The sequence below is a fragment of the Vidua macroura genome, chromosome 6 (genome assembly GCF_024509145.1).
Source record: "Vidua macroura isolate BioBank_ID:100142 chromosome 6, ASM2450914v1, whole genome shotgun sequence".
NCBI classification, from domain to species: Eukaryota; Metazoa; Chordata; class Aves; order Passeriformes; family Viduidae; genus Vidua; species Vidua macroura.
The window spans coordinates 20,197,799-20,210,523 of NC_071576.1; the positions used below are offsets into that span (position 1 = coordinate 20,197,799).

A 12,725-nucleotide genomic window follows, 5' to 3' on the forward strand; every position below is an offset into this window, starting at 1 on the left:
GCTCTGAGAATGAGATACTGTGAAAATTGGGACTTCTGTGGCATCTTCTCTCCAAAGATCTCAGTGTACCATACAGACATCACAGGTGAGGAAATGAAAGCCCTCAGACTTTAACACACTCACAGAACATGCCAGTAGCAAACCAGGAGAAGAGGCAAAACCCCTGTCTCTACTGCTTCCAGCAAGGTGATGCTGCCTTACCCGTTGCTACTCTGAGGGAGATATTGATCTGTGCCTCTTGTTTCCTTCTTTCCCATTGTGACTCTTTATTGTATATACACTGTGACAGGGGGAAGGAAATACATTACAGATTTGTAGCTGCTGTTGGACCCCTGCCACAGAGCATCTATCCATCAGTGTCATCATGCAAAACACAGGGCAGTGTGTATTTGTTTACATCCTGAGAGGAAGAGAGTGTCCTCACCCCTCCGGTCAGATCAGATGTTATTTCAGGGAAAGGAAGAGCCTTGGAAGCACTGTCTTGGCCAAGACACATGAGGTATGTGAGAGGGAGGGAATCCCAAAGTGATGACAGGGCAGGCCAAGTAGTTTATATCTGACCTTGCCCTTCAAGGACTATTTCTCTTTTTTGGGTGTACTTCATCCCATGGTTCTCAAAGTATACAGCAAACAAAGAGGTATATTAAGTGGTACTCAGAAGCATTCATTTCCACTCTTTCTTAGATGTGATAGTCAGTGTGGGATCTAACTACCAGCCTTGTGCACATTTGGCTGTATCCAGCCCCATGCACAAGTCATATAATAACCCAACTTCATGTATTTGCAGTTGTCATAAATGATGCAGTTCTCAAGCACTAAACACAAAACTATGAGTCCACTGACTCACACTTTATGCTCTCTTACTGTGATACCTGTAACTCACCCCTAAGAGCACTCTGGGGCTTCCATAAATATCTGGCCTGCTAATGAACTGCTTTGATGCCTGGGACTCCAGAGCAGTGGAGAAGAAGTGGCATCATATTGGAACTGAGGGAAGTGCTGCAGGTAGCCACAGCCTGCAGCTCCACCTGCCTCCAGAGGCCACACAACCTCACAACTGGGTCCACAGTGCTTGGGGCACATGCATTGCATGGGTGCTCCAGCACATGTGCCCGTCTGCCAGGCATGCTCACAGGAGTACATATGTACGCACACATTGTGGGACTTTCTGTTCATCCACAGTGTGTGCTCTGACACACATTCCTTTGCAAACACAATCTCAGAACTCCAGAGGTCTCCAGATAGCCAGTTGGACCTCCATGCTTCACTCCATTCCCTGAATGTGGACTGGTGCAGTCTCTGTAGAGGTGAGGGGCATGGCCCCCAAACCTGCTGTCCCCAGGAGAGCGTGTCCCTACCGTAACTCCCTGCTTGAATGCAGGTTGTAGCATCATAAGAATTGTTAAGAATTATTGTTAAGAATTGTTAAGAATTATTTCAGCAGCTTTGCACTCTTACCTAAATTTTTTTCTTTCTGTGCTTTCTAATGGGATGGGGCCCTTTGCACTCTCACTGTAGGAGACAGTGTTATCAGCACTGTCTGTATTATTTTGTAGCCAAAGTATCTGCTTATGACTGAACATTGAAAAGCATGTGACAAGTGAAGGACAGTGCATACTCTGACTATGATTTGACGTAAGTAAAAAATTAGGACTGGATTCTACTGAGCACATTGCTAAAATCCAAATAGCAAATATTTGTCCATTTTTACAGCTTGATAAACTTTATTGCCCATGACATATTTATAATTAATATGAACAAAAGAGTTGATGAAGAATGCCTATTTGTAGGCTATTTGCAACTCCAGTTGCTGCTGGCTGGGCTTCACATGTTCTTTTTTTTTAATCCATCAGTAGAATACTAGGGAAATATCCAAACAGTCTTTGATCGTGGGAAAATGCTCTTTCTGTGAAGCAGGGATGTAACATCTATGCAGAGCCTTGGATCTGGATTTGAACTTTTCTCTAGTTTGGCTGTGGATCCCAGGCATGCTGCCTGGAATACTTTCTGAAGTAAATTAGATCTTTTAATCCAAGCATGTTGGGACAGTTGGAGTGTCATGAGTCATTTGGAACATATTCTCTCCAATCACAGTTACACTTGCATATATATTAATTATCAGAGATCCTTGATTGTCAGAACAAACTGGTAGTAGCTCAAGGAAACAAGAGGTGCAAAACAAAAGCAGTATGTTAATTCCTCCTGATTTTACTAAGAAGGGTACCTGTTCATTAGAGAAAGAGCTCTGAATGAGCCTGTTGAACAGTCTATAGAGGTGGTGCCTGGTGAGCCTCATGCCCAGGACAGTAATGAACACTGATGGGCTAGGTAATTTTGCATTAGCTTCAGTGAGGAGTTGCTTTCTTAATCTGTTTGCCTCCTTACCTACCACACTGAGCTGGTTTAAATTAATAACATCCATCATTTTTATGCAGTGGAGAGGGGTGTTACCAAGTGTCCAGTTGAAAATATGTGGAGTTGAAAATCTCAGCTCTCCAAAGCACCTGGCATGCAGTGTGCTCAAGCCCAGTTGAACACTTCCCAGTGATACCTTCACACACATCCACCCCAAAAGCAGCTGAGCACGTGCCAGCTCAGGAGTGTCACAGCACAAGCTGAACGTTCTGCCGCTGTGGATGTGGCCTGCACCAGGGAACAGAGCCACTCCTCCTGGGCTGCTGGTAGTCTTCACTCTGAAGGAGGGAGCAACCCACAGCAAACTAGAGAGGAAAAGCATATCAAAGCAGATGAGCAGGAAGGAGTCTGCTGAGAGTGGTACAGTGTGAGGAAAGAGATAGGAAAGGATGGGGGAGCCTGAGACTGAGGGTTAGTTGCCATTACTGAGTGCTGAACACAGATTTTTGGAGCCAGTTTTAGGCATCTTCATAATGCAATACCAGAGAGCAGTGCTGTGTCACCCAGGGCCCCCGTGTCAGATCCTGAACTGTGCTGCCACCATGGCTGTGCTCACCACAGCCACTGTGAAGAACTGGCCAGAAGCAAAAGCAAAGCACTGTGGTACTGGAGGGCACGGTGATCTCCCTGAGAGCTCCTGGGGCTGCTGCTCTCCTGTGGTGGGCAGGACCACCAGGAAGGCCTGCTGTGTACCACAGCTCTTGATCCAGAAAAAGCATGTCCATGTATGAAAAGCCAGGAAGGGCTGTCAAACAGATCCTGCCTTGCTCTAGAACCAGGGCAAATGAGTCAGTACTCTGCTTGGGATAATTAACCCTGATAAAAAGCAGATGTATTTTTAATGCTTGCAAGAACTTGAGCTTCTCTATCTGCTTGATAACTGCACCCATTCATTCATAACTTGTATCCAGCTATGGTGCTGCATATCCTTGGTCTGTGCACAGCCTCTCACTGGATTTGCTGCACACACATTATTTTACAAACCTTCCAGTGGTAAGGGAACTTTGGCTAGACCGTTTTGAAATATGAGGCTGACTCTAGATTCTTACCAGACTTACACCGAGTAGAATTTTTTTTCCAGTTCTATTTCAGAGGTCAAGTGGGATGTTGCAATGCCTATGCCCTCTAAAGACTGCCTAATTTCATCCTGTTGAGACAAGTCATACTTCAAAATCTTACATCTTGCTTTTCAGGCTTCAGTTTAACAAGGCTGACTTTGGGCTAAGCAGGTGTATTCCAGCTTTTCTCAGTGGAAGCTTTTGGGCTTTCCCTACCCAGGTCTCTTTACTTTATCTGCCTTCTTCCTTCCTTGTCTCTGTCCTGTACACCTTGCTGACCTGTATGGAGAACTTTCCTAGTGAACAAGTATTCATGAATCCTAAAGCCTGTAATAAAGGCAAGCAAAGATTCCATTCATTACTTACACATTCATTTACACATACATAGATAATAGGATCTTTTCAATCAGAAAGCCCTGTGTGGCTGTGAAGGCTTTCATCCTGATTTGGCAAATAGAAAAACTGAGGCAGAGACATTAAATTACTTGCTCAAGGGAGTTGGCAGCAGAGAAAAAGCCAACTTAGTTTGACTCCAAGTCCGTACTTTAATTTCTAAACATCACTGCTGTCCAGCAAAACAAAGAAGAAAGAATAATAAGGATTGTTTACATATGACAGAGCTAAACATTACCTCCTCTCCTTGCCATCCTTAATGACTAGCCACCTTGTCATGGGTTCGAGTGAGGAATAAATGGTTATTCTGAAATTTTGCAAAAATTTGTTTTTTGAACATGGGAAAGTTATTTAACCTTATCCAGTAAATTTTTCTCTGTTAAAAAGGGGGATAACAATTTCAAATAAACATCAAATATTTCCAAACTCCCTCTTTCCTTACTGTCATTTCATAACATTTCAGAAGGATGTGCCATGATATACTTAGCATGTGACAGACACTGAGGGAATCAAGAGGACAAATACTTCTACCCTACTGTGCTTGATTTACTTTTACATTTTCACCCACTAAAGGCAAACTAGAATGATTAGCAATCATTTTTGCATTTTGTTTAATTGCTTTGGTACTTCAACCGCATCAAAGCAGGTAAGACACTTGCTGTGAACTAATTCACCTAGGGAGATTCTGTTTGCTGCAGCTTCATGATTCTGCTTTCTCCTAGGCATTGTGTTTTGATTCATCTGACACAACTCTCATGACTGTTTACTCTCTTTTTCCAGCTTCTGGCCATCCTCACTGCTTTTTCTGTCACCTAGAGCTTGGCTCTGACCGGGAAGTGCCTTCCAGTTTTGTCCGCTATGTAGATGTGGAATTTGACATGCCCACCACTTCTGCGTCCAAAGCCACTGTTCGGTCCATCTCTGTTGAGGACAAGACTGATGTGAGGAAGTGGGTCAACTATTCAGCACACTACAGTTACAAGGTAAAACTGAGCAGTGCTAATCACCATGGTTACTTTGCATGCTTCATTGTCTTGAAAAGTATGGGCAGACAAATAAAATACCATGGACAAAAGAGGTGGGAATTTGGCACATGCCAGGCTGTGTGCAGTAGCTACCCATGTGCAGCTATTGAGTCATGGCAAATAGGCAGTGGATTGTCTCAGCAAAGATGGAATAAATTTGCTTGCAGTTGGCTGTGGAAGAGCATGCACACAGCCAGCTACCGGGGATTAGATGATATGGAGAGTTTGAACAGGAGTTTTGCTGCTCTTCCCTAGTGGGAGTGCTACCGTGGGAGTCCTACTGCAGACAAAAGAATGACAGTATTTCTCTGCTTAAATACTTCTTTCTTCTGCCTGCCCTAAGGAGAGGAGCAGATAGGAAAGTGCACTATGTATATACCTGCCCAAATATTTCTCAGTAAATTTGCATGTTAGCTGAATGCTCAGCAGAGAAATTGGCATCCTACCTTGCCGCATTTGAGAGCAATGATAAAGAGATTCTGAAGTTTCTCATGGCAAATATTTTTACTGGTAATTGTAATTATATTTTTAGTAGTTTCTTAAATTCCCTGGAGATAATATTTGATCTTCCTAAGTACCCCTTTTAAGAATTAAAACATTGGATTATTCCTGAGTTTTCAGAGATGTGGAAATTTAGAACCCAAAAATAGATCCCCTTGGCCCTGTCCCAATCCAAATTGGTATCTGTAGGCCAAAGCACCTCTGAGCCTGAGGACAGCAGGGAGCGTGCTGAGATTTGGAGTAGTGTTAGGCACTGCTTCAAGAAGCAGGGAGTTGGATTTGATGATCCTTATGAGTCCCTTCAAACTCAAGAGCATTTAAAAAATCTCTTTGCTTTATACATCAGTCTTCTCAGAATTTATAATTAAGGCTGATTTTCTCCTGTCACGTAGGAAGCCACCTATCATCTGCAGATTTGGTTCTGAGCTTGTATTCAGAGTATAACTGGGAATTGTAATGAATATAAAATCATGTGAGTTCTCTGCATGACATTATCTCTTCTGGAAATTATTTCATGACACTGCTGAATTGTAGAACTGCTTAGATTAGACTGAAAATCCTTATAGTAAATAAAATCCAATTTTCCCTGATCCTCAGTCTATTTTTCCTTGCAAGCTCTCAGGTCACCAAGAGTTTCTTCACCTGAGCAGAAAAACCACCACTGAAGAAGATTTGTAATCTTTTGTTTTCCTTTCTCATGACAAATTTTCTTCTTTTTCTTCTACCAGGTTGAAATAGAGCAGAAAAAAAGCTTGAATGAGGATCTGAAGGCAGAAAGTACTGCAGATGTCAATGAATGTGTTACACAGTAAAGGAAGATCAGTCTGCAAGTCCCAAGAGGGGTGGTCAAATTAACAGACCCGGAAAAAAGAACTTGCAGTGGTTGGGTATTTTTCTTTTTAAAAAATAGGGACTACTACTTTTAAAATAGTGCTCTGAAGAGTATAATTTTTTCTCCTTGTGGTGATCCATACTTTGAGAAGAATGTGGTCAGGGTTTGTTTGGAGGGGATCCACAGGTCTTTGCTGGAGCAAGTACAGTTGTACAGTCAAGCCTGCCTTTTCTGCCTTTGCACCATTTAGGTTCTGCACTCAAGTATGGTCTGGCAACCATCACAGCCACACCAGAAAACAGCCTTTATCTCACAATCTCGCCCTTCCACATTAAGCATTTTGTTTCAATGCCTTTTGGTTTGGCCTTTGACTGAATTGCTTCCTTCTGAACTGCCAATTAAAATTCAGGGAGGATCAAGTGGAAAATTACATAAAATCTCCTTTCTGAAATGGTCCACAGAGTGAAAACCTTGAGCATCAATCTGAAGAATCAACACACTCTGCATCTTAAACAAAGAGAATGGTCTCTGTGTTGAACTAGATGAACTACAGACAGGACAGTTGATCACAGAGCTGTCCCTCTCTTCAGCCCTTCCTGTCTCATCCCTTGAGTGACATGTCACTGTGCACGTTTTCATGGGGTTTGCACAAGTTACAAGAAAGCCTCTACAATTTCTTAAAATTTTTACTTTGTAGTCTGAGCCGTTCTGGTATCTTGACTGAACATGGTCGTGGCTGCTAGTAATAGGGAATGGGTGTTACAGTAGTGGAGATACCAGAGGGACTTTGCTAAGATTAGATCATTCCTGCCTAGAAAGATATTTAAGGGAAAAACATGGGGGTTTAGTTTTGGGTTTGGGGTTTTTTTGTATGTTTTCTTGGATGGGTAAAATGGGTGGTTATTAAAAATGTCAGAACACAATTACTTTAACAGAAAATGTTGTTTGTTTTCCTGAAAATCCTTGGAAGTCTGTCCAGCACAATATTTTCATGTTCTATCTTGAACCTACAATATAAGTCATTTGTAGCTTTATAATACTCCCATTAACTGGGCCCCAAAATCTCCTTCCAAAAATTAACAAGCTTCTATCATGGAGATTTTTTATCCCCACTTAGCTGGAAGTAATAGCAAGTCTTAAAACCTCTTTGTAAATAAAAGTGCAGAAGATATAAATCACTCATTTACACATATTTTCAGAGAAAACAGTGTTAAAAGTGCCCAATCTTAGTTGTTTCTATGGCATGTGTAATATTTTGTCTCGTAATGTTAAATGTAAAGTAAGTAATTTATTAAATCATTTATCTTTTGAAAGGTTACTACTGACTATAAAATACACATTTGGAAAACTTGGGCAATGTAATTTAAAATCATAATGAATTAAAATGAAAGTTTTTTTATAAATTCATTTTACATTTAATATAAAAAAATTAATATACTCTTGATTTACCACTTTCACTGTAATACCTATAAAAATTACTACAGTGTTAAAATCCCAAATAAATAATGAAATTAATTTCATTATTAATTTCATTATTAATTACCAGTCTGAGTCTCAGACTGGTAGTGGTAGAATTTCAAATAAATTGTAGGGAACTTTTAAATGCCTTTTTTATATGCACCTGCATTTCAAACCTGCATCACCCTAGTGACACATACTTAGACAGGTACACCACTGTAAATATGTAAAATCTCAATCGTTCTAGGACTTATTAACAAGCCTGTAATACTCCACTGCAGGTAGCCCTTCTGAGCCCAAGATGTTCCTTGGATCACACCAGTTAATACTAAGCATTTACAACATCTCTCTGTAAATGGAAGAATGCTGTTAATTTTTATTAAGAATTTTGAGATCAATGGATTAAAATTTCTGATACTATTAATGATAACTTGTATAGGTTGTGAAATATCTGGGAGAACAGAGCTGAATTTGTGACTGATTCTCAGCTCTGGCACAGGCTGGCTGTGATGAGTTGCATGGCAACTCCCCTACAAAATTCACTCCTGTTCAAAGGCAGTCAAAGAATTTCTGGGTGGTCTTCCTGCTTTTCACTGCAGCTCCTAATGTACAGTTTCTGAAATCCCACCATAAAGAAATTAAAAAAAAAAAAAAACAAAAAAACAAGCTGAAGCAGTGCTGAGATGTTACCGAGTAAATGTGAGGATGCTTTGTGAAAGAAATGGAGATTTTCTACTCTGACCTGCAGGCTCAGTGTCTGATTTTTTTGCCTATTGCCCCTCAGCTCATGGAAACACAAATAAGTAATACAAGTTAGCAAAGTTATGTTGTATACCTTAAGAGGGGAGAAAATAAAAGAAATATAATTTTCCATCACTGTTGAATTGTTAAACTATTCAGCCCTGAATTATTAACTGCTGTTAAACTATTCAGCCTGTCATACCTGTGCACAGAACATTCTGAGTTCCAGTAACTGAAAGATAAACATATTGCAACTTTATGGATTTACTTAATTTCTTTACCACTTCGTCACTGTTTTTTTTAATTCAGAATCAATTAATGAAAAACCTGACTCTCATCTTTCTTGTGTAGTTGTACACAGAAATATTTCTTCCAGTCATCATGAATTTATGCAGGCAAAACTGGAAAAGCATTCTGGTTTATGTGAAAGCTATTTTAATCCATTCTCATCTGTGGAGAGTGTTTTTAGATATACCTGCCACTGAATTTTCATGAGTTAAGGATGAATACCCCAGCCAGAGTCTCAAAAGATCTTATTTCCTTATTTCCTAAGGACTGGAGTAAGTAGTTTGATTTTTCAAGAGTGCTAATAACCAAAATCTTTAGGAAGTCTATTGTTGGTGTCATCAGGTGTCTCACTTGAATTCTTTTATCAGTCCAGCACCGTTACGAGCATTGAGAATTTGAGCACTGGGATCCTAAATGCCCTTACTGAGGTCTCCACTGTTTTATGGATTAAAGAGTGCCAGTTTTTCAGTGTTACACACTGTCATATATGTACTTTATGTACATACACTCTTCACTCGTGAGTACAGTGGTAATTTGAACAGACTGTTGATTGGAGTGAAGGGAAAAGATCTAAGAAGCTTGTGAGTTTGAAAGTAGCAGAAATTATTTAGATACAAGCAGTGCCTGTAGTGGGGATTTAGTTTGGTGGTTTTTTAGGTTTTTTTTTTTTGTTTCATCGTGCGGAAAAATCTCTGACTAGTTTCAGATTACTGCTTCTTTTGAGAAAGATGGTATATTTGGTATATTTGAAAGCTTTGTAGTATTCAAACACTCCATGCAGGAAATGTGCCTTCAAGGTAAGCATACATTTATGCCCTGAAGTGATTCCCACTTTCAGTCCTCCTCCTATTTCTCATTAGGGTTTTAATATTTGTACTGTGGTAAGACTTGAGGTATTGTATGGAATTTTGCCTAGAAACATGAAGTGTCTTTGATCACAAGGGGTAAAGATAAACAATATCTCTAGGCAGCTGAGCTTATTTTAGTTAATGTCTCTTACATTTATTAACTATGGACACTCTGATAGAAAAGGAAAATGGGTGAATTCAGCTGAGAAATACTAAAACTGACTGATGTTATTTTTGTTCTTTTGTTTAGATTTAAATTTAGTCATCCTATGAAGGAATCAGATATAGCAGTATCATTATAAACACTGCAGAAATAACCTTCCTTCTCTAGTGGGTTGCTGGCTGACAGTTATTTGATAGGATGTCCAACACCTGTCCACATTATTTTGTAGCTGCTAAAACTCCCTCTTGAACAGTCACCTCCCAGGATAGACAGCAATTGCATGCAAAAGAGTTTGAAAGCAAGTGGAAAAGGTGTATGAAGTTCAGCCTGGAGGTGCTTGCTCTTTTGCTTGCATAAAATTCTCAGTCATTTCCTTGGCCCTTCAGTACACTAATCAAATCCTTGATAGGTCACCTTTGTTCCAGTTGGTGAAAAATTTATTTCAGTGACTCTTAGCAGCTCATGTGTATAGCTGTATTAATCTCTAGAACTGACCAGCACAAGAATTTACAGCACAAAGAGATCACTTAATGGATGAAGTACTTAGCCACTTCTGCCACTAAAGTTAAATCTTCATCATGATATGTCTAAGATACAAAATTTGGTGTGATAACATATACAGCTCTTCTAATGTTCCTGTTTTGTTCAGTCAGCCAGCCACCCCTCACACATTCAGCCATCCATCTCCCATCCGTCCTACCCTCCTTCCCCATCTCTCTTTCATACTTGCAATTTATTCTTTGCACTATTGTCATTGATTGGTTTAATTATTATTTTGTAATATGTTCCTACCTTCTCATTTTGTAAAATAAGTAAGTCTATACACTGGCTAACTTCGTAGAAGTGGGTTTTTTTTTCTTTATAACAGTTGAAATGGGATGTCATGTTTTTGTTTAAACTACATGAAAATTTAAATAAATGTTAAGATGAAACAGCATATCCACATTTTCACTGTGAAATTGAAGTCGTACGAGCTGTATATTCTGATAAATCAGAGGTCTTGAATTCAGAAGGGGAAAAGGAATATTTTGAATGGTATAAAGGACAACATAAATTAGAAGTTAAGGGACTACATACAGAAAAGAGATAACTTCATTTGATCAGGCAGCTTGAACAATAGACTGCAAAGGAAATGGAGCAGGCCTAGAGACTGAGCCACATAACAGTTTGAAATAGTACTGACATAATATGGAAGATGGTCCAGCATTTGGAAACAAAGTAATTGAGGATTGAAGCCTCTGCTCAGTGGTCTCTACTTTGACCACTAAAACCAGGAGTACATGAAAGAGTGGTATCTTCCTGTGATCAGAATGTGTTTGCAAAGCAAGTATCAGGTCTAAAATACATAGAGTCCTCTGTTATGATTTCCTCTGTTCTTTCAACGTTCAGTAAGCCATGTGTCATTTCATACATCTTTTCACTTCTCTCAAGAGTCACTGAGACCCACTTCAGTCTGTTGTTTTTCTCAAAAAGCATTCCTTGTGTCAGACTGAGGAGCTTCTCTTGGCCAAACAAAATCAGATACTCATCATAAGTGCTGTTCAGAATATTGCTCTGAGCTCAGTACGACTGACAGTAAGTCAACCATTTTACAGTATCAGAACATGGAGGTACACAAGGTACGATGCCTCATATTTGTTATTTAAGAGTAAATCAGGTCAGCCAGAAGAAACAAGGAAAGTTAAGATTCAGTGGCTGTTAGTACTAAGAGTTTTTTACTACAATTCAGATACTCAGTGACTTTTGGAAATGAACATATAAAATTGGGAGGGTGGGATTTTATTAACCCTGACAGCTTGCTAATATGCATGTTTTTAAAAAGAAAGATTTAGAGAAAAAAACCCAGAAATTTTAAAACCAAGTAGCTCCAAGTTCCTTGGTAACAGTGTAGTCCTTAGAGATAAGCCAAAATAACATCCTACAAGAGATGGGGGGGTCAGAGTGCCAGTGCAACGTGTACCCAAACAAAAGACATCACAAGAGGGAGACAGCACAATTTGGACAGGAAAAAAACCACAGTTTTCTTTCAGTACTCTTAGTTACCATGATTGCCCACCCTGACTAGTCCAGATATGTTGTAAATTTTTAAGACAAAAAGTGCTGAAGGTCAGCTGGAGATGAAGCAAAAGATGGAGGAGTAGCCTACTGTTTCAGCTTAGGTGCAGGTGTGGGTTACAGCACATGTGTCTGAAACATGAAGTGCACCAGTTCCAGAAAAAATTCTTCTCCTTAAGGTCACAGTATCAGAATCCTGACAGCAACTGCTGTATATAAAAAAGTATTTGGAATATTATTTTATACACTAGCTATGAAAGGTGTCTTTCTCAACTCTGAACAATGGGACAACAAAGCCTCAGAAGCTCTCATAAATTTGCATGAAAGATGTCTGCAAACACCAACTGTTCCTGTATGTGACCCAAACTACCACAGTTCTATACAGCCAAGTCCAGCTTGGGTTTTCAAGCAAGATATTCCCCTACTCTCCCTCTCTTGAGGAATCCAACTTGCTGCTGTACTCACAATGAGCATTGTGTACATAACGCTGTGCACTTGTCAGAACACTGCACTGCTGGGAAGTGAAGGGGTATGGGATCCCTTTCTTCTCCTTGTTTGAGACTACCTAGAGGGTGAGTACAGAGGTGGAGACAATTAAAGACTGAAAAGAAGGATTGAAGACTTTGAGGGTTTAGAGTACTGACCAGGTTTGTCAATCCTTGACTGCAGCTTATTAAATTCTGTTGAGTATATTATGGAAATAGTCCTTGGAGCAGAAATTAGACACCAGAGCTACCCTCTACCTCCATCCAAATTGCTTTCTCTTTTGAGTTCACTGAATCTAGAAGGCCTGTTGCCCAGTGAAAGTACTTAATAGGATAAATAATAGCACCATTTGAGGCTAGTTCCTTATCTGTTTGCTGAGGTGCTGTGGAAATTGAATGGTTTAAATACATCCTTACAACGTATTTGCTAAGAAGCAAATTGTTATAAAAAGTATTCTTTCAG

The 12,725-nt window shown here is 39.8% G+C and overlaps 1 protein-coding gene across 4 annotated transcripts in view; it reads left to right on the forward strand.

Annotated features, from left to right (window-relative positions):
* STON2 (stonin 2) overlaps positions 1–7,738 on the forward strand; it is a 65,674-nt gene extending 57,936 nt beyond the window's left edge. For 3 of the 4 annotated variants that reach the window (XM_053981660.1, XM_053981658.1, XM_053981659.1), the window contains 2 exons: positions 4,647–4,849; positions 6,121–7,738. In XM_053981660.1, the coding sequence (XP_053837635.1) occupies positions 4,647–4,849; positions 6,121–6,204 (287 nt within the window). In that variant the 3' untranslated portion in view covers positions 6,205–7,738. Of the gene's footprint in view, positions 1–289; positions 500–4,646; positions 4,850–6,120 lie in introns of those variants that run through there. The other variant, XR_008437781.1, reaches the window with a different exon arrangement.
* The last annotated feature ends 4,987 nt before the right edge of the window (positions 7,739–12,725 follow it).